The 24,658-nt window shown below is 36.6% G+C and overlaps 1 protein-coding gene across 2 annotated transcripts in view; it reads right to left on the bottom strand.

Moving 5' to 3' along the window:
* RORB (RAR related orphan receptor B) overlaps positions 1–24,658 on the bottom strand; it is a 140,781-nt gene that overhangs the window by 42,310 nt on the left and 73,813 nt on the right. Inside the window, exon 1 of one of the 2 annotated variants that reach the window (XM_069879881.1) lies at positions 6,252–6,306. The exons of the other annotated variant lie outside the window; for it this stretch is intronic. Within the exon in view, the coding sequence (XP_069735982.1) occupies positions 6,252–6,291 (40 nt within the window). The 5' untranslated portion in view covers positions 6,292–6,306. Of the gene's footprint in view, positions 1–6,251; positions 6,307–24,658 lie in introns of those variants that run through there. 2 annotated transcript variants of the gene reach the window in all.

Genomic DNA, 24,658 nt, shown 5'->3' with positions numbered 1-24,658 from the left:
CATATATCCATACAGTTGTCAGGTCTGATTTCTTTCATGGTCTCATACTCTCAGTGAAAGTTTTTTTTTTTCTGGCCTATAATCAATCTTCCTTGGAAGTTTTTTTTTGTGACACTTTTTTTTATCCCATCCTCTTTTATGGTTTCCAGTGGGGAAAAAAGAAAAATCACTGAATAGTACATCAGCTCTTCTTACAGATCAACTCTGCCCTTTATGGCATAGATGTTCTAAAGACTATTGGAAAAGAATCTTCTAAAATGTCAAGTTTTTTCCATGAAAAAATCTTTGTGTAGTTATGCTGTGCACCCTTGTTGATATTTAAAATTTATTTTTTAAAACAAAACCTAAGATCAAACCTTCGAAATGCTTATTGCAATGTCTGTAGACTGAAGAAAATTTTCAAAACTGCATGCTATATATTACACTTCAGGATTTTGCACATGAAGGAAATATGTTTGTATCTGCACTGTAGGTATATACTTTAGAAGACTTTCTGTATCTGTTTCATGGCCATAATAATGTTTACAGACCATTGTCAAATGCTTTGAAACAGGTGGATGAAGTAATACGAGTTCAAACGATTATGGCTGCTCCGGAGCTAAAGGTAACCTTCATTCCACTCATACTATCTATTCTTTTTGTATCTTATTGTTACATACTTATTTTGGAATCAGCCTGGAAAGAATGATCTGCACAGATAGCTTGTCTTTACATTCAGCAAAAAAGGTGAAAATACTGGAGAAAAATAAGCACAATAGAACAACTATTTCCTATTACAATAAGAACAGAAATAAGAAAAAATGTTTTTGTTCAAATGCTCTTTCTTTCTTTTGCAGACTGTAATTACAATGGATCTAGCAGTGTTATTTAACAATTCATGAGTAGTAAAAAGTTGCTATTCTTGTGATGGTTCAAGGATATATCTGAGCAGAGATTTTCAGACAGATGTTATATCTTTTATTAGACCAAGAAATACATTATTTTAAAAAGAAATGCTTCTGGACTCATAGCTTTCTACCACACCTTAGGTAGGAGCTAAGGACTTTAAGCTTAAAACAGGACAAGGATAATTGCTCAGAGCTGAATTTCATTATGCTTATCAATTAGAAAAACTGCAAGATTTCCAAGGTTGAATGATCGTGGAGCAAAAGTAGTTGTGAGCAACAGAACTACAAGTCCTAGGAGCCATGACGTGATGCTGTGAGATAATTGATATTCACTTATTTTGGATTACAAGTCTTTTTTTCTGCAGAAACCATGATTTTTTTTTTATTTTTTTTTCCCAAGAATGGCAGCCCGACTCTCGATGAAATAGCAAAAGTCTAGGAAAATGCCAGACTCAGAAATTGCTACCTAGCAGCTTGGTTATTACTTTATTTTGGGCAAGACAGAGTGGCTAAAGTGCATAAGAAGCACAAGCCTCTAAGGCCATCCCAGACTTTTCTGTCAATGTCCACAGGCAGGGAAGGCAGGAGAACGGAAGCAGAACAGCCTGTATTCTCTGCAGAATGGTGCTGGCTAACACAGACATTCTCAAGAACAGCTCAATGTCCAGATCCAAAAAGATGAGTATCATGGCCCTTGTGAGAAGCTCCGGCTTGAAGCTTGGTCCCTGAAAGACTGCTCAGAGAGGCCAGAAGGGGTTGAAGGACTGGTAAACACTGACAATTCACCTAGCACTATGTAATCTGTACAGAAGCATTTTCACGCCTCTCAACATGGACTCCTCTACCTTAATCTGTGAAGTCTTTTCCCTAACAGCAGTAAGTCATATGCATGGATATTACGTACATAATTTCAATGGACGGTGCATCAGTAGAATAAGTTACCACACAACAAAAACAAGTTGGCAAAATGAAAATTTGGGCTCCATAGGTGAGTTCAAATCAGAGGTATTTAATTAAATTCTCAAAGCCTTATCCTGGTCTCCATAATGAGCTCAGACACTTGCCTTATTCACAGGGAAAGATTTAAGTGTATAATAAATGCAGAACTATTACTGTATGGTCTCTACTTCCCTCAAAGACTCAGGCAATAGTTCTGCTGATACTATACACTTTCCCTAAAGAGATTATTGTGGTAATCCCAAATATTATACTACCCAAGCTACCTTACATTTGAGCTCATCAGATCCAATATTCTGCAAATAATCTCTAGCAGCTTTAGTTACTGTTTATATAAGCTGGTCAGGTTGGCTACTAGAGCAGTGATGACTATGTTTTCTATGCAATTCTCCACACAATGAATGTGCACTTGCCCAAAAAAATCACAGCCTATACAGAAAATGTGGCACTTGTAAAGTTCTTTCCTATGAGATAGTCACTTAGTATTTACTCTGCCAACCTATTTATCATAATTTGTGCATGTTTCACTTAAATGGTTTACAATATAGCAGGCATTTAGCAGGACAAATTAATTTTCCTCCTTATTTGCCTTTACTCAGAAAGCTACTCAGTGTGCTGCGTTTCTGAATTACTGATTCCTGATAGACAGCAATCCATGGCTATTTTTTTTTTTTCACTTCCGGATAAATAGACTAATGAACTTTGCAAGTGACGAGTCAATTTTGCCCATTGAGAGCCGTCGGAAATTGTCATGTAATTCTCAGCACCTCATTGGGAATTCCTCATGTTAGACACAATAGATTGCTGCTGTACAGTTACAAAGCCTAGGATCACAAAGAGAGATGCTGCAGGAACAGGCTCTGACGATCTTCTGTTTTCAAGGCTGTGGGATCACACATGACCTTATCTTTCCTCAAACCCAGTTAGCGTCACTGCTTGTTGAAGTGCGGTGAAAATAAAACTTACTTAAGCTTGCAGTGAAAGGAAGTTGTAGTGCTTATTCTTAGCTCTGTCTGTGGTAGCCTCCTCCATCTCTTTGCTACTGGACTGCAGCTGTACCACACTCACAATTCTCACACACCCTCCCCTCCTGCCTTGCTTCTCCCCCTCTACCTGCATTGTTTTGTATGAATGATCTCTATACTTCCTATACTTCTAGTAACATTCAAATGCAGAATTTGATGCCATGCAAAATCGTCAAGGGAAATGAGGACTCTTGCACAGAACCAGCTGACAGTCAGCAATTTGAGTGCTCGTGACTCAGTTGCAACAAAACAGAGCTTGAAGCCAGCCTCTGTATAACTGGAGGCTTCAAGTATAATCCTATTTAACTTCTCTTTTACAACTGTTTAACTTCCAAACTGCTTCTCAAGCACTTGCTCTGATAAAGGGAAGAAAGGCAGTGCTAACACTTGGGATGGACTAAGGAAAAAATAGTAAGGTCACGTGTGATCAGTGTTAGTAGTACAATCTTACAGTTCACTGTGAATGATAAAGGATTTAGGTTTGCTCAATCTGTGGATACACTCAAAATAGAGTTACCAGACCTACAAATAATGCAGCTTCAGAGAAACTAAAAACTGGGTTAGAACCTTCTTCTATTGTCCCACCTTTCAAATGCTCATATTTATCAATATTTATAATTCATGCAAAAGTTGCCTGCAAATTATGAAATACTCAAAGAATTTAAAGTGCTTTCTTCTTTTGGAAACATGTAAGACAACAGTAAAGAAACAAGCCATCTAAATATTCACCTCTGAAAATTAGCAAGTTAAACACTGCTACAGATCAATACAAATAAAAATATGATAAAAAAATCACTAAGCAATACTTGGAATGGAAAAGTACTTTGTCTTAAGTAACTGAGTAAATGCTTTGAGTAGTGAGCTCACCATTGAAATAACTAGATATTTATGTTTTATAATCTTCCATTTCTGTGGATTATTTCTGTGGAAATCCGTACCGATTTTTTATTGATGTCTCAACATATTCTACTTTTTATAAATAAAATATTGGAAAAGGAAAGAGGAAAGGCTGAGATCTGAGTAAGTCCAAGCCTAATACACACCCCACATGAATAACTGGTGACATTTTTAAGATTTCATTGGAAAAAAACATGTTTAAAATGCCAGCCTCAGTAGGAACAAAAAAGCACTTAAAAGTCCCGAAATCACCACATATGGTAATATACTTAAAACATCTAATAACTTTGTATCCTGTGTGTACCTTTAAAAACAAATTAGATATTCTTTTGTAACCACTGTTACAGCTACATTAAACATTACTTTTCAGGATACTGCACTGAAAGCTGGCATTTTACTTTTTACAAGTTACGAAAATGTGACTTAAAATGACTTAAACAATGTTAAAGCATACTTAATGGTTACTAATCACTTTTTCAAACAACCACTATCTTCCAACTGTCCTCTCTCCCACATCTACTATGTTGTCGAAAAGATACAGAAAAAAGCTTTCGCATTCAACAAAGATGTGTATCACATGTGTGTTTCATATGGTAAATATTCTGCTGTTGAATTCACAGTTAAAATGAAATAAAATGAAATAAAATGAAATAAAATAAAATAAAATAAAATAAAATAAAATAAAATAAAATAAAATAAAATAAAATAAAATAAAATAAAATAAAATAATGTTTCTTGTACTTCATCAATTAGGCCAATGCCTTATTTCTCAGACTAAAATAATTGATTGCCTATAAAACATCGCTGTTATTAACAAAACATCTGTCTTTATTTGAATACGCACGCCTGCAAGACTGTTTCAACATTTAATTACATTAATTGGCCATGTCCCTGGTTCCTCCCAAACATTACACCTCCAGTATGAATTTTTATAGCTTTTATAATTACTGTAGCAAGAAAATGTCACAACAGTACATTTCTGGAAATTTAGACCAGGGAGTTTTCATTTGCCTAATACTGAAAATTAAGAACAAAAGGTGGCCTAGCACTAACTAGTGAGGAAGTATACACACTGATTCATCTGAACATGTACATTTAATTATGGGAAAGCCAATACACTTTTGGAAGTGTTGCACACAGAATATCAACGACTACAGAGTGGACCATAAACAAAGGTGTGGGAAAGTACAAAGGCTTATTTTGCACATTGATAAGCAAAACTCTTGTCAACATCCCTGTTTCTCACCTGTCTCCCCTCCCCCCAACCCTCAACATTGGTATTTTGTGGAACGTTTCTCATTGCTGGAACCTATGCAAACCTATTTGTCCCTTACAATTAAAAATGCTTAATTACAACTGTTTTCTGACTACCTTATGCAAGACACCTTCATGAAAATTTTAGCCGATTCTATTATTACAGTCATATGTTTTGACTTTGTTTTGATTTTGTCATATTTTGTTTTGGTTCAACAATATTTTGGTGAACCACAGAATTTGATGCAACTTACAAACCCAAAGCATTTTAACATTTAGTAAGCTAAATATATTGTATATTTGCAGTCCTGATAAAGCACTAATTAATGGAGCTTTCAAGGCTAAATGTTTTACAGCTTAAAGCTTCTTACCAAAATAGCTAACTGTCATGCTCAAGGAAAAGTTGAGAGGCAAGAATACATAAACATGGTTTATGTCTTTATTTTTGTTAATGAGTATGATTCACCAGCAAAAGCCTTCTTAAAAATGGGAGCCGCTTTTTTTTTCTTCTTTTTCCTTTTAAGACAGAAAATCATCAAGCTGGCTGCTCAAGGGAAAGAAAGGATGGTGAAATGTGTTTCTGCAAGTACAGATTTCAGTTTTGAACTGCACTAAGTAAGTCAACACTCTCAAGTAGAATTATAGAGTGCAGCAAAAAAAAGAGCATCTGACTTGCATTGCCTGATACTTTATGTAACTGCCATCATAGTCAATGGAATAACTTCCTATCCACTGTCCTGGATTACTTTCCTTGCAATACCTTCCCCTGTACATTAGGCTCCTACAAGACAAAATGACAAGAGATATAGGCAACAACGAATAAATAATAAAAGTAATTTCAGTCTGAAATTACTCTGAAATTCCTCTTATGTTTCCTTCTTAGAGCTTTTTGAATTTGATCATATTTTTTGATCATCACTATGAGTTTTCACTTTTGCACATTTTTATTTAAAATCTTTGCCCCATCTTTTGAAAAGCAATCAAATCAGCTGGAGATATTCTCGGGCTTGCATCTGTTGCTGTCTGAAAAATGTTACACTTCCCAAATGTCTACTTACCAATATAATCTGCCGTCTTTTAACACAGTAGGAAGAATTAATCTTTAGTACAACTCCAAGCGCAGTTGTTGCAAGGCTAGATTTGGTACAGCTTGATTACTGTGTCCCTATTTATTCTTCGTTGGAATACCTCGTATTGTTAAGGAATTGAAGAAGAAAAATATTCAACTCACCAGTTGCATCAGTTTTTATTCTGGGTTGCATATCACACATTTTGTTGTAAATAAGTAAGACTCCTAAGAGCAGAACAGTATTCTGCCTACTACCCTGCTAATTCACAGTTGTACCTGCGTTGTTGCAAAAGTAGAGTCTTAAGAGGCTGCATTAACAAGATTAAATGGAAGAAGTGATACAGGCACAGACTGTTCCATTTCAGTAAGGAAGGGAGGAACTAAGTAATGAAGCATTTTCTTTTGATATGAACTTCATGTAGACATGCATTTCTTATTACAGCCCAATTATTCAAAAATAATACTTATTTTATGGAAATTCTGAAAACATTTCTCAGCTTTCCTCTACAATCAGTTGGTTTTGTTTCAAACATACATAAGAAATGGAGGATTAGAATGGCCGGTGAAATAACATCTATATCCTACCTACCTACATCCCAAGCTAAAAAGTTAATTTGTTTGCAGTGTTTTCAGATCGCATGATGTGATTGAACTGTCCTGTTGGACACCCATTGCATTAAAGGAATACCAGCTGAATCCCTGTTGACCTTAGTTTGTACAGCCAGGGATAATATAGGGGTATACTCTCAGTATGAATCTCTTAACAGAGTTGCTTAGAACCTGGGAGTACTATTTTTTTCTTTCCTATACTCCCACATTGGTGGAATTGCATACTAGTTCACAGGTTATACTTGCAAGGGCATGCAGTGACTGTCACTCACCAGACAGGGTATAGACACACACAAAGCAAGATTCATACCAGCTTTCTGTTAAAAACAATACAAAACTTAGGAAGACAGCACTTTTACAGGACAGCTAATACATTACATACAGTACTTCTTGTTAATTTGCTTTCCCCTTGGGAGTATTTGTGGGTTTTCTGTGCTTGGAAAGATTTCCCCTTACCTTGCTATAATATATTCCCAGGCTTTTTTTTTTTTCTGGAAGAGCTCTGCAAAGTTACTTCATTTCCAAGTAACCTTTCCTGTTAAACCGTTTTCTCATGTCCTAACCTTTCAGAAAAATGTTCTTGTTGGAATAAGAGATGATTCAGATTTTAACAGTTCTGTCCTGCTAACTCTACATATTAATTCCCTTGGAATTTGTGCCAAAGATAAAACAGGGAGGACTTTATTTTCACAATTCAATAAGACCGATACATACAGAAGACTGTTAATCCTACATACTATTGAAAAAATAGGATTTTAAAAATTACCACCATCTGATCCACTTTGCTTTGAAACCTTGTTCTGGTTAGGTACAACAGTTGAGGAATTTTTGAAATAAGAAACTAATGCACAAGGAAATATTATGAGAGAGTTCCAAAGTTTATGAAAATAAGGAGAATTATTGAGGATTAGGAAAAGCACAGAAAACAAACAAATACATGAACTGGGAATATACAGCCTGAAAAAATATTTCTCCAACAATGAGGGAAATATTATTTGAAGTAATAAGAAACAGGATGAGTTAATTACTTATAATAACTCATTTAAATCTACATAAACATTACACAGCTATTTTCTTAATAACTGTTCCTAGAACCAGTCACGTAGGCCACATGTGAAGCTGTGGGATTATAATTTTAAGGTCCTGAACATTTGGCCTGCTGCATTTCAGTTGAATAAAAATTCCCTGGCTTGCTGAAAGAATAAGAATTGCCCTCTTTCTATTATTTCATACATGGAAGTCTTTGATGTTATGGGGCATAATTTTTCTTGACTAGATAAATAATTGGTGTATAATTTTCCTCCTGTTGCAACAGCACTTCATTCTGCTGAAGCACTGACTGCCTAACAAGATTCTTAAGTCTCACTGTTTCATAATATATTACAGTTCTCTATTAGACACACCATTTCCCTCTCAGATAAAAAACACGGATCAAAGACATGGCCAAAAGAAATGAACATTTAAGGGTTTCCCCCCCACCCCCTTTTCTCCCTCTCTGATTCATGTAACTGAAAATTAGTTCTGCATGCATCAGAAAGAAATCAATAGATTGTCGCCAAATATTACAGACTCTCCTGATGCAGGAATTAGTATAAAACTGGCACTGAGCAACGATTCCAGACATGCTGGCTCTCAAATCAAGAATTATCACTTGACTAGCAGCCTAATAAATCACCCTATATGACCTGTTGGGTGTATTCTGCCTTTACAGACATCAGGGCAAGCAGAATTTGGATGCAGAAGTCCTAGGGAATATTTTAGTTTTGTAATGAGAACTGAATTCCAGAAAAAAAAAATGGCAGTATTTAAATTCTTACAAAAATATAACCAGAGGCCATAGTTTTCAATTCTAAGTTAATATTTCTAGAAGTATATCTCACTGAGCATCATCTGAAAAAGCTTATATAGAGGAACAATTAGAAGAGCTGAAGAAATACAAAATGATAGCTCATCTATAGGATAAAGTAAAGCAAATTCTGACAGCCAGGCATTGCTAGCTGCCTTTTGACCAAGAAGCCCTTTTATGAGATGGCTTAATAGCCTGAACCAATGGACAATCTGAATAAAAGCGGTTCTCATGCACTTACCTTTCTTTTTAGCTGTTTCAATGTAAAGGGATCATAGAATATTTTAGGTTGGAAAAGACCTTTAAAGGTCATCTAGTCCAACCCTCCTGCAATAAGCATGAAAAGATCCTACTTGCATGTTCTTGAAAAAACGTTGCCTGTGTTCACTACTGCCTGATGATGTTCGACAGAGAAGGTTTTTTTTAAAATATAATAACTGTTTTTAAGACCAGGAAAGGGAGGAATTTGACTTCAATGAATGTTACGGAATATAGCCTTATTCCTGAATGTCCTGACAATCAGTTCTCACACCATTCTCATTTGCTCAGCAGTTTATAGCATCTTGTAACACAGACAGTTACAGGATTAATTATGGAAATGCAGAATTTAAACAGTTTATCCCAGTAATTTAGAAAAAAAATAAACTATAGAAGTTGTTGCACACAACATTACTATTGCGCTACAATCAAAACAGCCCAAACAAACAACAAAATCCACCTTCCCAACAGACAAAGGTATTCAAATTCAGAAAGCTAATCTATTAGATATTACACTTTTTGGTAGAAGCTACAAGTAGTCAAGCACATGGTCTGCTTGAGCCACCTGTGCACTTCGACAGTTAAGAGTCTTTTAGCTGTTGTAGGAAAAATCTGTTCTACGTGATAGCTCTGGTAAATAATGATTTGGCTAAAACAAGGACAAACTGGCCACTGCTTTAGAGACCAACAACTACGGAGATTACGAAGGAGGCACAATGAGATTCACTTCTATCCATCCACCTTGCTTGTGATAACAGCAGGTACCAGATACATTCACAGACAGGAACGTCTTTTTTCTTGGAGTTCTTGCTGTTTTATCAACAAGCACCCATCTGCCTGGGGAGTAAGAGAAATGAAAAAGTGTGTGTGTGTGTGTGTGTGTGCGCGTGTGTGTGCGCACAGGCAAGACTGCACTAGTTCAGAACCTCATTTGGTCTGGACCGGCGCAAGGCTGCTGTAGTCAGTGCAGATGTTCCAAATTATTTAACTGTGGGTCAGGGCTTCTTCTCATTTATTTGTACATTACACAGCAGTTGAAAAATAAAGAAAAAGAGTGCTATTAAAGAGGCTAAAGGTAACTATATCACTCTTTTCCTGAAGGCTGCATAGGATACCTCCCGCTGGTCTTAACCACCAGAACTACAGGAAATTTAGCAGTAGCTTCTAGGCTGTGGCCCTGCACATGTTCAAAGAAGGTGCTTCTTTTTTTTCATTTTAGGAAGTAGGCATTGTCCTTAGGGAATGTGATGAGATGAACCTTGCTCTCTTTTGCTTTGCGTATTCTTCAACCATGCAAGCTCTGAACCATCTTGCAAATATCCTTTTGGGTGTTGGCCTTCCTCTCTTGTGGATACAAAACAGAAGAAAAGCCTTGCTGCATCCTGAAATCTTGTGATCTCTAAATCTAAGTTTCTGCAGCCCTGGGGACATTTCAGTGTGAATCAAGTTCTATTCCACTTGCAGGCTCAATATACAAAAATGGTGATGCTCCCTCCTGGCTTGAAGAAAAATCAGTACAAATGTATGGAGAATCCAGGTGCTTTAATTACAGATGCTACACATGGGGGAATCACAACAGAAGAATTAGCACAAGAAATTGGTAACAGGGCTTTCTATCAGTTCTTTTGGTGTTCAATTTTTTTTTTCTTTTGGTGAAAAGTAACTCTACTAGACTTGGTGAAGGGGAGCCATGAATGAGAGGCAGAGCATGTTCTAAGGGACTATTAGTCCATTGGGCAGCGTATTTTAAGTTTAAAGACTTCAGAAATTATAAGAGAGGCTGTATCTTTACAAGCAGAAAAGAAGGATCTTTGGAGAACCTTGTAACATAAAGGTGACAGGCTTCCTCTGTTGGTACGACCCCTGATGGCTTTGAAAAACACTCAATGAGTTTTAAGAGCGAAGGACTCTTCAAGAGTGAAAGAATGGTTATACATAGAAAATTTGAAGAAAATCATGAGCGTGTAAGAAGCAGTATCTTTGAACTAAACTGAAAGTGCTGACCTCAGATTTTTATCTGGTCTGTTATTATACTTCCCTGTGGAAACTTGCAGCATCTGGGTGACTCGTTCTGAGTGATTCTTTGTCTCACCACTTCTTGCTTCATCTCCTGAGGAGTGACAGACCTTCCTTGATAAAAGAGTCTTTTCCCTAAAATGGATGCTGCATCTCCTTGGCACAAGTAAAGAGAAATTCACAGCTAAATCCATTCACAAGTGAATCAGGTATGATAGACTTTTACAGGTCAGATGTTCACATGCCACTTTATCAGACTGCTAAACTTTTGCTGTAGGAAACAAAGGATTTTCCAGAACAATTATCACTGTTTTCATGATTTCAAACCGCATGAGTCATATTTTGTGGGTCACATGTCTCATGTGTTAACCTCTTGCTATTGGATTTTAGCAGTGGAAAAAAAAGTTTGTCTTCAGCTACTGCCCGTGGAACCACTTACTATTTCCACAGGCTCATATACTTCTTCTAGTGCGTCTGCAACTATCAGTACCATGATGATCTATCTAACAGTGCTATTCTGGAAGCAGAGTTGCAACCTGTAACAGTAGAGCAATTAGGCATGTTTTGTACCAAAATTCACATTAGGTTGGACATAAACAGAGCACTCTCTTACACCCTACATCCAATATATATAATAACTTGCAGCACATCTGTACAAGGAGCTAACTCACTCTGTGTTCACACTTCCAAAGTTCTGAAGGACTGGACAGTCTCAGTCAACATGCCAACATGCTGTGCTCCAATCTTTGTTGGTTGCCCAATTTATTACTATTTTTACTGTGATTAAAGTAGCCAACAAATGTCCTCTTAATTGGGAGTAATCTTCTGAGAAGCAGGAAAACTTTGACGGCTGCATTCAGGTTGAACGCATTGGTCTATGTTATTCACTTTTTGCTTGATAGTCTGAATATGTATTACAGTTTGACTATTTAAAAGCAGATCTGCCTGCATAGGATAAATATTTACATACACTAAATTTTGGCCAATTACAGAAATGATTTTATTAATACAGAATCACAGAATCGCTAGGTTGGAAAAGACCTATGAGATTGCTGAGTCCAACCATATGTCTTGCAGTGAGGGGCCCAAAACTGACCACAGTATTACAGGCGGAGCCTACCAGTGCTGAGTACAGAGACACAATAACTTACCTGGTCCTGCTGGCCACACTTGTTTCTGATACAAGCCAAGATGCTATTGGCCTTCTTGGCCACCTGAGCACACTGGTGGCTCATGTTCAGACAGCAAATGATGGCTGCATAAAAAGCCTTGTAGTGCTTCCTCCCATGACACAAAGCCTAATTCTTTATTTAAGTGTATAAATCATTGTCCTTCCTTTGCCATCCACTGTCACTCTAAACTGTCAGCTGTTTGCCTGTATCTCTTCTTTCCCCAGTCTGACATACCAGACAGACTTCAGCCTTCCTCAGGATCCTGAGGGGGCTGACGAGTATCATAAAGGAGAAGTCCAGGGTCCTCTCGACTCTTCTTAGAATAAGAAAAAGAAATGCATGAAAACTTCAGAAGGAAGTTGTCAGTTGAACTGCAATATAAACACAGGATGAAGGGAGGGAAAATAAGATTTTTACAATTTTTTGTGGCTTTGCTGCTGAAGATCAATAAACTTGACAAGAATCAAAGGTTGTTTCTTTGTGGGTCTCCTAAGCTTATGAAGCCTCATTCTCTTCTCTAGGTTTTGTGCCTCCACAATAAATTCCAGCTTTCTGAAGGAACATAAGCATTGTCTCCTGAGAACTCAGTTTAATCTGTTAAGGAAAGCTGTGGTTTACACAGGCGTGTGTCTCACAAGCAAAGCTGAAATAAATCTAAGGTGGTATTTTGTTTTTTTTTTCTTTAAGAATGAGTAAATTGGTTTCTACAGTTCTTTATAAACCAAAAGAACCAGTTCCCCAAATATATTTTTGGTAATTACTGAAGTGAAGAGAAGTAGGAAGAGTAGACCCTGTATCTTGAAAATAAAAAAGAAAGCAGGATGATTCAAGCAATTTTGTAATTACAGAGATCATATTGAAATGAAACATTTTCTAAGAGTTTTCTAGAATCTGATGCAAGCCCTAGTCTTCAATATTTAAGCAAAGTATGAACCAAATCCTGTTTATTTTACTCCCATAAACGACTGTGACTGCATTCTACTCCCTATAATGTAGTCCGCTCTAAGCTCTCCGGATTACATTAATTAGCTATAATGTTTAGTTGGAAACTTAGTAAAATGGGACAATTTACCTACCAATGACCACGAACACATTCAGTAAGTTAGTAAGGCCACTGTAACTGTACATAGTCCTCTGTATTTCCACTGTAATGTGAAACAATATCCCCCCCACCCTGCTATGGATTATGTATATCAGCAAACGGTATTTGATTGGCAGCAATGGTGCTTCTGAACTGTGCTTGTATCATGTCCCTACAGTTTGCCAAGCACAAATATTGCTAAGAGTGGGGTGAAATGGCAAACACAGCAGAAATATCTCAGCGGGGATTTTGAACCTCTTGTGAATTTGTGCTACATCCAGCTGGGGAAGAATAGGGATTTTGTTTCTTACATTAAACTCAAACAAGCTTTCACAAACGAGAACACTGGCTGCCACGTGATAAGGTCAGCCACAAAGAAAGCATCACTGCTGGGTTTCTAATCTTGAATCTCATGCTCATTAATAATACACAACAGAACATCAAACCCTCCTAAAACAACAAGCCCAGAACTTTGCTTTAATACCTCTGTCAGCACTTCTCCTTTGCATTCCTTAAGAGGCACATTATGCTTTTGACAAAAAGAATGAGTGCTTTTAAGTCACTCTACTAAAAACTACCACAGGATTCTGTTTCCAAGTGCAGCATGTGAATAACAGATGCAGAGGTCAACAAATTGAAAAACTATGAAAAAACTAATTACTAACTGAGGATCACATCTGTTGCAGGCAGAAGATATGTTACTGAGAGTAAGCAAGAACCACCCAATGTAGTGTGCTACTAGTTTAGCTGTTGTGTTCAATAGGACCTCCAAGCATATGACAAAGCTCGTGACACTGTCCTTGAATGTCACTCAGGAAGACACGAAATATAGTGGAAAGAAACTGCTATCAGTATGACAGTTTCATTCAACACTGGTGACATGAATAAGATATTCATCCGCACTGAGATACATTAGGGCCAGATCAAAAAATCCAAAGAACAGGGACTCCTAAGAATTTGGTGCTCATACATATGTCTTTTGAGATCAGTTTGATACCGAGTGAGATGAGCAAACCTGTATGAGCTGCCTAAACACTTCTACAGGGTACAGACATTGCAGTGATTTGCCACTGGATCTGGCCATTTGTGGACTGGTCACATACAAAAGCTGAAGAAAAGAAAGTATCTTAAATGCCTTGGGTAACCTATTAAGGGAGGTTTTAACTTTGAAAAATTACCTAAATTCCTTCTCAACAGCACCAACCAATAAAATTGTACCAGTGGCCTCAGAATATATGGGAAGTAGTGATTAAGTTGTTCTTATACAATCATAAATACAACAAATGTAAGCGTCTGCTTACAGTGATGGTTTCGCTCCTCTGCCTAAAGTATCTAACTTTTTTTCCCACAAACCCTTAGTATGTATATCTGTAACTTCATTAAGGCTAAACAGAATACAGCTTTGTCATCCTAGCTGTATAAAACAGAGAGGGGCAGGGAGAGGGGGAGGGAAAGGTTCTGGTTTTTTTGGTAAAGCTACAAGGTAAAGAAGAACTTGTTCTCAAGTCCATGCCTAACAGTTAGTAACTGGGATGTGACCACATTTGAAAGAAAATACAATAACCTGTAGGCCTCAAACAACAGTACAGACCAAGAAATGCAAAATGTTCTAGCCACATAAGCTTTTGGAACATTTAGTTAATAAGGCAAATATGGCTGGTATACTAGAAACAATGTGTCAGAACACTTTCACAAGATACACTGAGAGCCCTTAGTAAGAGCTCCTCACCCCTTTCAGCAACTGATAAAGTCTATCAGCATTTATGCAATAAAAGGAAAACAATATCAAATGGATCACAAGTACAGCTTCCTGCCATGCTAGTGAAATAATAGATCCTCGTCAGAAGCCTTTCCCATGGCAAAAGAAACAAGAAAAAGCTTTATGGAGAGAAGAGACCACCAGAAGAACAGTGGTGTTACTGTCATTTTTTACCACTGTTGCAGTGCTCTGTCATAATGTTGGGTGTGCTTTTCTGGCTTCCCTTCCAGGACCTGCCAATGAATTAGAGAAATAAAATACAAACTGTTACCATCCACTTCAGACTAAAAAATCCCCTCAAAATAAAAAAACCCTAGCAATAAAAAATGTATCCATTGTTAGTCAGTTTCATAAAAATAAAAAATGTATGGAAAGGGGATTCTGCTTTCTTGGGCCAATAAATAAAACCGTTCTTCACCAGCACATTTTGATTGTTCTTGGAAACACTAAAATATCTAACCTTTGACGAAGACACTGAAATCATTAGATGAAAATTGGTATCTCCTAGTGAGGTAGGACAGATGATGAAATCTAACAATTCAGTAAGAAAAAAATTAACATTTTTGTTTCTTGTAATTTTTAATTCTGTTACTTATCTGTACATGTCTACTTGTCTAACTGAAAGGGAAAGATTTCCCAAACCCGGTGCTGAGGCTGAGAACATAATTTACTTTAAAAAGTTGTACAAAGGTTATGGCAGAACAACCATATATAGAAAGGCTAAGGGCTAGATACCGTCTATTGTATTCTTAAACACGAAACTACAGTCATATTAAAGATGTCAGAAACGGCATTGCTATTAAAAATGTTTTAATGGTACGGTATACTCAGGTCTGCTTATAATGACCTTTTTATCCATTTTTCTTGTTTCTACAAATGCTCCTTCTGAGGGGGGAAAGTGTGTATCATCTTCCCCTTTGCACAGTTCTCATGCATAATGCAATTACTATGATTTTCTGCACCTCAAAAGTACAGCCATTTCCCATAACTACACAGAAAGGACCCGACAGAAAAGACAGACGAAAAGAAAGAAAATTACCTGAATTCAAATTACTGTACAAGAGACAGACCTTACTAACACAGCTCTTATTACTTTAGATGACAGTGAATAACCACAGATAGCGTTAGTATTTTGAGTTCAGGTGGTTCTACGTTCAATTATTAACCAGCACTACCTCATGCTCCCTTGGACACTAATGACTTCTGAACATGTCACTCAGGAGATCTGAACAACTATATCACTGGTCCCACTAAGAAGTATGTACCTAGGTAAGGGGAAAACAATATGCCAGGAATATATGCTGTAACTGCAGTCCATGTTAACACCTTCTTTATCAGTGCAGTTTTAGCTGTCAGAGCCAAGAAAGCAAAAGAAACATAAAATCCTGCAGTATTTGGAGTTTTTCCTCTTCCTCTTTTAGCCTTTATTTTGAAGAAAATCTGCCATTAAGATATAAATGTTTTGCTTTGCAATAAAATTCTGGAAAAAAAACACTACTAAAAATGTCAGAAAAGTTGTCATATCTGGTAAAAATTACAGACATTAAAAAAGGTAAGAAAAATGATTCAAAGCAGATGTTTTCAATATGTCTACCTGAAACCTTTTATAATAAAGTTCTCTCCCCACATCATCGATCTAAACCTTTAATTGGCAGACAGTAAAGTCTGATGGGAAAATAATGGTCTTTTAATACCTGGGAATGAAAAGCAAATTGAGTTTGCACAGTCTAAGAGGAAAGTAATTACATAATGTCAATCCTGTTTTATACAGCTCAGTCTTTAAACAGAACACAAAAAAAAAGACATGTCTGGGAGAAAATATGAATCTCCTTACTTCAAGTGACTCGTGCTCTTTTCCCAGTAGAAATTACGGCTATTACATATAGAAGCAGGCTCTTTGCTTAAGGATTTCTCAAATGTGGCCACTGCTAGCACTGTTAGTTTGTGACTATTTAAAATGCCCTCCCTCTTGTCAAATCCAAATATCAGTCACTGGCTATGAGAGTGCAAGTTGTCATTGGGCACCTTGCAAAATAATCTCTCAGAAAGAATTTCCAGAATCACAGACAAAAACCTCACAAAAAGCCAAGTTAAAAGACCAACTGAAATCTCAAGAGTATGTACTACGCAACCAAATATTTTCATTGACATAGTATTTAATAATTAGATGAAATGTAAGTAAATCACTAAAAACAAACCCCACAACAGGGAGTTTTTAGATGTTTTATATAGCTTGTGCCTTAGTTCTTCACCGATTCCACTTCCCAGTTTCCTGTGTCTGCTGTGTTTGTACCATGACTTCTCCTTAAGCCACATATATTGCATCAGTGGGATTTTGCCTAACAGATTCAACATCAGAGAAGTCATCTAGAAAAGGGGCAAGAAATTAGAGTAAGCCAGAATGCAATACCAGATGTCAGCTAATTTTTCTAAGCAAGATGGTCCTGTACCATAAATTTTCCAGAAAATATCACCTCTTAGTTGTCCTTTAATTGTCCCAGATGCAAGGACTACTGAAGACCAATCACTCACCTCCGTTATATATAGGAAAGATAAGAAGGACCTGCTTCACAGTACTATACATACTTGAGGGAATTCTGATTATTTGTGAAGGTACGATTTCAGAATCCTTTGTGTAAGAAATGCACCTAAATAAATTCTCAATAGGATAACAGACACTGAGGTTGTAAAGAAGGAATTGAGACAAGCTAGTATGATCCTAATTTTCTTTTATTATAGGCCTCCACTCTTACTCTTCCAGGGTGTACGCAATTAAGCTATGGTATAATGCTGGGTTTCTCAAGATTGTAACATCTGACTACTTGGCTTCCTCCAAAAAAAGGGATTGAGTACATGTTTCTCTAGTTTAGGTCCACTGATCACAGAATTATACAATGGTAAGGGCTTCTGATGATCATCTAATTCAACCCCACTGATAAGGCAGGTTCACCTAGAACAGGTTGTACACAAATGCGTCCAGGAAGGTTTTGGTTCTAGTGCTCTGTCACACTCAAAGCACAGAAGTTTCTCCTCATGTTCAGACAGAATTTCCTGTGTTCCAGTTTGTATCCGTTGCCCCTTGTCCTGTCACTGGATATTACTGAGGGAAAAAACCAAAACAAAACTCTTTGCTTTGTTACTGCCACTTCTGTGCAACTTTGAAACTGAGTGGTAGGTTTTTGCCACAGGGATCATCTGCCTGCCTGTAAACAAACCACTGTAGCAATGACTCATGAGTGTTCACCTGCCCTATATACTAGTCACTCATTGCAAGTATGCTACACTGCACTCTGGGAATTTTCCTGCAATTTTTTTCAGACTATTCAAAAACTTTGACAAATTGCAATTCTTTTCTTGTTCACAGCAGTTAACCCCATTCACAGTTCAGCTCTTGCCACACGGTATTGTTACAGACACAGTCTTGGTAAATATATTTAAATGAAATTTGAAAAATAACAATGCCCTACTGGAAGATGTCAGAATTGCAAGACCATTAGCATCCAACCACTGTGATTTAGCAGTCAAAATGTATGGCAGAGGCTTGTGATGTAGCTCTCTCTGTAACAGAAATCCTTTAGATTCCCAACATAACTTGTTTTCAATTAAAACTATTAATGAAAATTGCATATAAATTGAGCAATAAAGACTTAGATATCAAACGTTGTGAAAGACAGTCTTCACCAATCACCTGAAAAGAGTATCTGTTACACAGACTTAAATGAAGAGTTAACTAGGGATTTTAAAGTAACAATCATCCTACATTTCCTAACTATGTTTCTGTTGATCTTAAGTACCTAAAAGGGTTTCTTTTTCAAAGCTAATGCATTAGTTCAGCCTTTTCTTCATAGCAACTTCAAAACACTGTGAAACAATCAGCTGAATTATTTTTCTAGAACAGAACTATGTGCTATTTAAGTAGCAGTTACTGACATATTCAAGAAAAATATCCTGACTGATAAACAGCTGAAACTGCTATGTAATGACTCAAGGTATTTCAACTCTGTAGCTCTCCAGAGTTTTTTAAGTGTGTTCACATAATATGAAACGTGCATATGTTTCTTCCTATACAGACATTTGGATGGCAGGCAAACAAACACACTAAGAGCTTTCTCATGGCTGGAAAATCAGAATTGTTAAGCTGTGCACAGCTCAAACTGAATGCCCACTTTTTTTTTTTTCCTAGCTATTGATATCTCCTCATCCTATCACAGAATTCTTTGTGCCTTGACTAACTGATACAAAACACACTTAATTCTTAGTAGTTACTATATTAACTTTTTATTTCCAAGGCTGCTTAGTTCCTTGTTACTCAAATGTGCAGATAAAACAACAAATTTCCAAGGCATGACAGAGGGTTTAAAAACCTCTTTGTAATTTTAGGAGCTTCACTTACAAGTTTTCATTTCAGTGAGCACTAGTTAATGAAGCCCTGGCAGTAACATGTAGCTTAGCTGTTTCTGGAAGCTGATTATATTTAAAGCCTCAAGTTTCCTGAATCAGTTTTGAAAATGGCACCCAGAGCCCGAAGATCTTCATCACCTACCTGCTTGAAAATTATGCCTATAAAGACAAACCCTTTCTACTATTATATCTGCATTTGTCTATTTCAAATGGAAGAGAATTGAGATCTAAGCAAACAGTTAGAATGCCTGCAGACATAAAGATAACTTTCCTTGATATATATTCAAAATTATATTATTAGTAATATTAGCATTAGTCTTTTAGGGAAATAAACAAAATTTAATATCCCCTACTCCAGGGTTTTTGTTTACTAGGCATTTGTTTACTATATGGATCCTATTCTGGAATCAGAAAAAAAAATTCCTTAAGAAAAAGATCAAATGTTTTTGGATCTGAACGCAGAATCAGCAAGGAAATAGAGATGCTGACAGTCTCTTTTACCTAACAGATTGGTTAATGATTGTGGCATACTTGCAGAATAAGTATTTCTTGATGCCTAAGGGATTTAGAGGTATATCTCTTTTGTAAATTACTTAATATGCTCTAGCAAAGTCTAAAACGGGCTTTCCATATCACTAAGAAATGAACTACCTAAGTTCTGGAGCTGGAAAATCTTTCTTCTTCCAGGACATGGGAATTTTACTGTTAAAAGATGTTTTGTGTGCCTGCAAACACTTGATGCAGGAGCACAACCATCTGGTTTGAGCAACCAGCATGTCACATCAGGAGAATTCACTTCAGACGGTACAAGTAAAGACTCCATGATGGATCTTACTGACTCTGTCCAGAAGGTCTTTATAAGCCATCTAGTGTGAGTAGAGGAGGAATCATGTGCCACTCCTACTCCCACCCCACAGGTTACAAGAAAGTTGCAATTTGAATTCAGACAGTGCTTCTCAGTTTTCAATGTTTAGCAAAATAACCTTTTTTTGAAAAATGATAGATAAGTTTGGCTATTTTGAGGTTAACAAAGAACTAGCTCATTCAGAGATTTAAGCAAATAACTGTAAGGATACAAACTGCCCGTTGTTATTAAGCAGGGAGTCAGATAAAGCTGAGAAGGCTTTGAGCTATTTTTGACATGAGTATTCAGAAAAAGGTATGAGGGATAAGTTCCAGCCAAGTAGAAAGATGGTAGTTGGTAGATGGAGGACTAATTTTTTTTCTTAGGGATGGTGGTGATGCAAAAGAATAAAGATTTTACTCTAGATCTCTCCTAAGAAAATATCTTAAGAGTATTTTTCCATTTAATCCTTCTGGATTATATTTCCGTCAATCTCCAGATGAAGCCTTGGGTTCAGAAGTTTTTTTAACATGCACTCCATAAACAGAGGCATCTTTGAGTTTTTTGATTTACAGGGAAGCTTATCAGCTGCTGTAGCTCTATGTAAGCTGCATTCATCCTTTGCTGGCCAGGTGTTCATAGCTAAATTGGAAGGTTTAGCACAGCCGGTAGAAACAACCATGAGAAATCCTTCTGTGAGATACGCAGAACAATCTTATTTGTGGCCGCAAATCTATGGTAGCTTACGTGTACAGGTCCTGCCAGAAAGCTAACACTTTATGTCTTTTGCTGCTATTTGTATTTATTTTTCCACAGAAAATGATTTGAGAAAGACAAGAAATTTGTGAAATATTAAGGGGCAGACAAAACACCAGAAACAGTGCAATGTACCAAGACATGTCCCATCCAACTGAATGCAGGACAGAGCCTTATTTAAACTTAGTACTGTCTATATCCATTGAAAGGGCTCTGAAAAACTGCAGATAAAAACCTGCATTAAAAATTCCATCTTTGCTTTTTCAGTACCTTTTTTTTTTAACAGAAGATTTTAGCTTCACTACTAATTGCAGGCATTGAAAACTCAGTGTGGGGCCAAAGAATCAAATAGATTCTTTCTTGTTCTATAAATAAGGGCAGTAAGAGTTTTCTAGAAAAATAACCTTCATTTCTGACTCCACTGTCTCATGGTTAGCCTTCAATGACACACAAGGTGCAAATTCCTTACCTGAGTGGCTATAACTACCTGAAATTTAACAATCAACCCACCGATGCACAAAACCAAGCAGAAGGCAGTTGTCCCTCTCTCAGCTGGTCTGGATCTTACAAGTGCAGTAACAGTATAACAAATAAAAATAAATCCAATTATATCTTCCCCTTTGACTAAAGTTACTATAAAATTTGAATGTACAAATTTCATTCAGAAAGTTTCATTACAGAAGTTCAAATGTAAAAGTATTTTAAACAAACAGAAAAATAAGAGTGAAGAATTTAGTAAAAGAATGCAAAATGAAAACTCAGAACAAAACCAGGCATATCTTAAGACCTTAAAAAGTTTACCTAGCTACATACATATCGAGATAAATTTTCTTGAACCTGTGCTAGTCTGTTTTTATCTACAACAAACCTGGAGATTTTTTTCCCCCCCCTGCATTTGCCTGCTGAGTAAATTAATCTTCTGTGTTACTCTTGATGCAGCTAGAAAATAATTTATATAACCACAATTTTAAAAGTGTAGTTTCCATTTCAGGACCAAGCTGATTTTTTTAAAATGCACTGTATTAAAGTACTGAAACCCTGCTAAACGTCATCAATTATATGTCGACCTTAATACTATGATTAACAGTGTAGAAAACTATTGATGGTTATTGATCACTAGTGGCTGATGTCAGTCATCCAGTGGGCTTTCTGCATTTTTAGTACGTTCTGCTCCCTTGAGGAGGATTCAAGATGTGTTTAAGTTCCCGAATCACACATTAGGTATCAGGCCCAAGCTTAATTTAAGCAATGCAACCCTGTTAAGAGTTTACCCACTATCATTTTGGGCAGTACAACTGAAAACTGTTATTAGCTGATTGGAAATAAATGATTTGCAAGCCTGGACAGTCCTCATGACAGGTCAGTTTTACACCACTGTTTCCTCTTCTCCTGTTTCTAGAGTTTCAGATCCAAAAGCTATTTTAGGGTGCTATTACATATGGGGACATAACACTGGGACAGTTAAGCTTGTGACAATATTAGCACACAACTAACGTGTCAGCATGGATATACACCTCTTCTATTTCCTAATAATTTCTCAAAACCACATTTCTGTGCTTGTGTACTTCAAATAAATGTATCCAAAGTGGCTACTTCTTCAAATGAATTGCTAAGGCATAATACCAGCTTCTGAGTGTCCAAAGTACTTTGGATCCCTAAGTGAATTAAGGCCTTACATCCACATCTACGAACAGTTTATCATTGATTATAGATATAATATAGGCAACTTTAAAGAGGTAATTTAACTAACGTGCACTGTAAGTAACTTATGTAAATGAGGCATATTATGCCTTGCTAGCCTAGCACAGAAGCAATTTCAGCTTCTGATGTACCTTAACTCTTTATCAAGGGGTACACCTCATGTCTCACTGGCAACCCTTAGTGTAAAATTCTCAATTACATAAGCATCAAACTTAACACACAGTAATTAGTGGGTACAGAACTCATGAAAGGAACACAAGCAGTGGCATATACTGTGCATGACCTGGGAATGCATTATTTATTTCTACTTAACTATCCATTTTGCTGACCGAAGATTTATCAGGTCTGTATTACAGGATGAACTGAGAACTGGCAAAGGACAGCTATGTTCATAGCCATAATCTTACATCCAGATGCACCAGAACAAAGTAGTAAATACATTTTTTTCAAACATCTTGAAGTAGATACTTACTGCATTTGGACAATAACTTGCTAACAATATCATTAAAGGATGAGGCAAATTTATCATCAAACATGGCACTGGATGATAAACATAAGCATGCCACGCAAAAAAAAAAAAATACTATGTCTTGTCGAATTAACTTTTTTTTAAAAAGCACAGACTATGATATAAGCTTGGCAGTGAGCAGTGACCAAGAAAAAAAAAAACAGAAGGAAGAGCACTGTGTAAATGTTTCAGCCATTTACATTTCTCTTAGCCAGAACAACAGGGTAAAAGGAAATTGTAATTGTAATTGTAAATAAAAACTGAATTGTGCTGGAGTGGTCTGCTCAGCACTAGGATGCTAAGTATAAATAACCAGCTTTGTCACAAGGAATGAGTGCCCAGTGTTTACTATAAGTTACCTGGCATTGGACCAATATGGGAAATTGACCCTGAGGGAACAAATCCATGGAGACACTTAATTTATCTCAGACACGATTGCATAACTGTGGTTGATGTTACCCTAAGCTAGCAAGAGAAATTTTTAGAAATATATATATAGCTACCAATAGAAAGACAGCTGGCATGAAATCAGTTTGGCTGCAGTTTCATACACCATCAATGCTTTCTGCAGTGTCAGTTGCTTACTTGGTCCTGCATGGCTTACTACAATCCCCACCCTTAAAGACAGAGTATATAAGTAAATTATTTTCCCAATGAACTAGTGACTAATGACAAAACTTGATTTGAAGGGAATATGTACTCAACTTGAGTAAGATGGCACAACAGACCTTGACCAGTAGTGAGTGTGTACAGCCATTTTGTCTTTCCCCCTCCAGTGTTCCAAAGTAGTTGCCTTTGCTTAGCTTTGCTTTTTGTTCAAAAAAATAGCAAAAGAAACAATAGCATTCTTAATGATAAAACCAGAACAAAGGGAAAACAGAACAAAAATCCTACAGAACATTTATACTTAGCAGTAATAGTAACTGCCAAAACATTCATCAATAGAACCTGGCCAAAAGGGAAGTTGATCTGAAGGAGCTAATAGGTGAAAAAAGGTAGCTAATATCATCACTGCATAGAATCAATTCACAGGTTATAAACTGATTGATAGGTTCATGAAAATGGTGAACCAAACATTGGCCTCAGTTTGTTGATATGGTGTTAGGAAAAGGCTTAAGTGAGATACATTAATTTTTCATTTTCCCTATAGCTAGAATAAGGGCAAGAAAATCTCCTTGCTGGTATTTAGGCATTCTGTTTAAAAACTTGAAAAAACCAAGAAGTTCATAGAGGCTGAACAGGAGGAAACATGTAAAATGTTCTTCTATACAATTTTTTATACAGTCTTTTTCAAAGAATCTCTTAAAATTCAGCTCATTTACAGCAGATGCTTCTTCAGCATAAGCCATCTATTGTAAATTGCTTTGCAAATCTATCTCAATAAAATCATCATTTAATTTCATGTGATTTTTGTTTCAAATATAATTTTGAATAAAATATATATTCCATGCAGAAATACCCTTATGAAAAGGAACTTAAAAGAGTCTTTAAAAAATTATGAACTGTAATTTGCACAAGAAAATTATAGAGAAAGTTATTTTAGGTGTTTTTGAAAAACACTTGTGAGGCAACACAGTCACTGGTCACGGCCAGCATGGGTTTCCCCCCGGGAGAGTCC

Source organism: Phaenicophaeus curvirostris, chromosome Z (assembly GCF_032191515.1).
Source record: "Phaenicophaeus curvirostris isolate KB17595 chromosome Z, BPBGC_Pcur_1.0, whole genome shotgun sequence".
Lineage (NCBI taxonomy): Eukaryota > Metazoa > Chordata > Aves > Cuculiformes > Cuculidae > Phaenicophaeus > Phaenicophaeus curvirostris.
The sequence above is the reverse complement of the archived record's forward strand: the minus strand, read 5'-3'. Positions and strand labels throughout refer to the sequence as shown.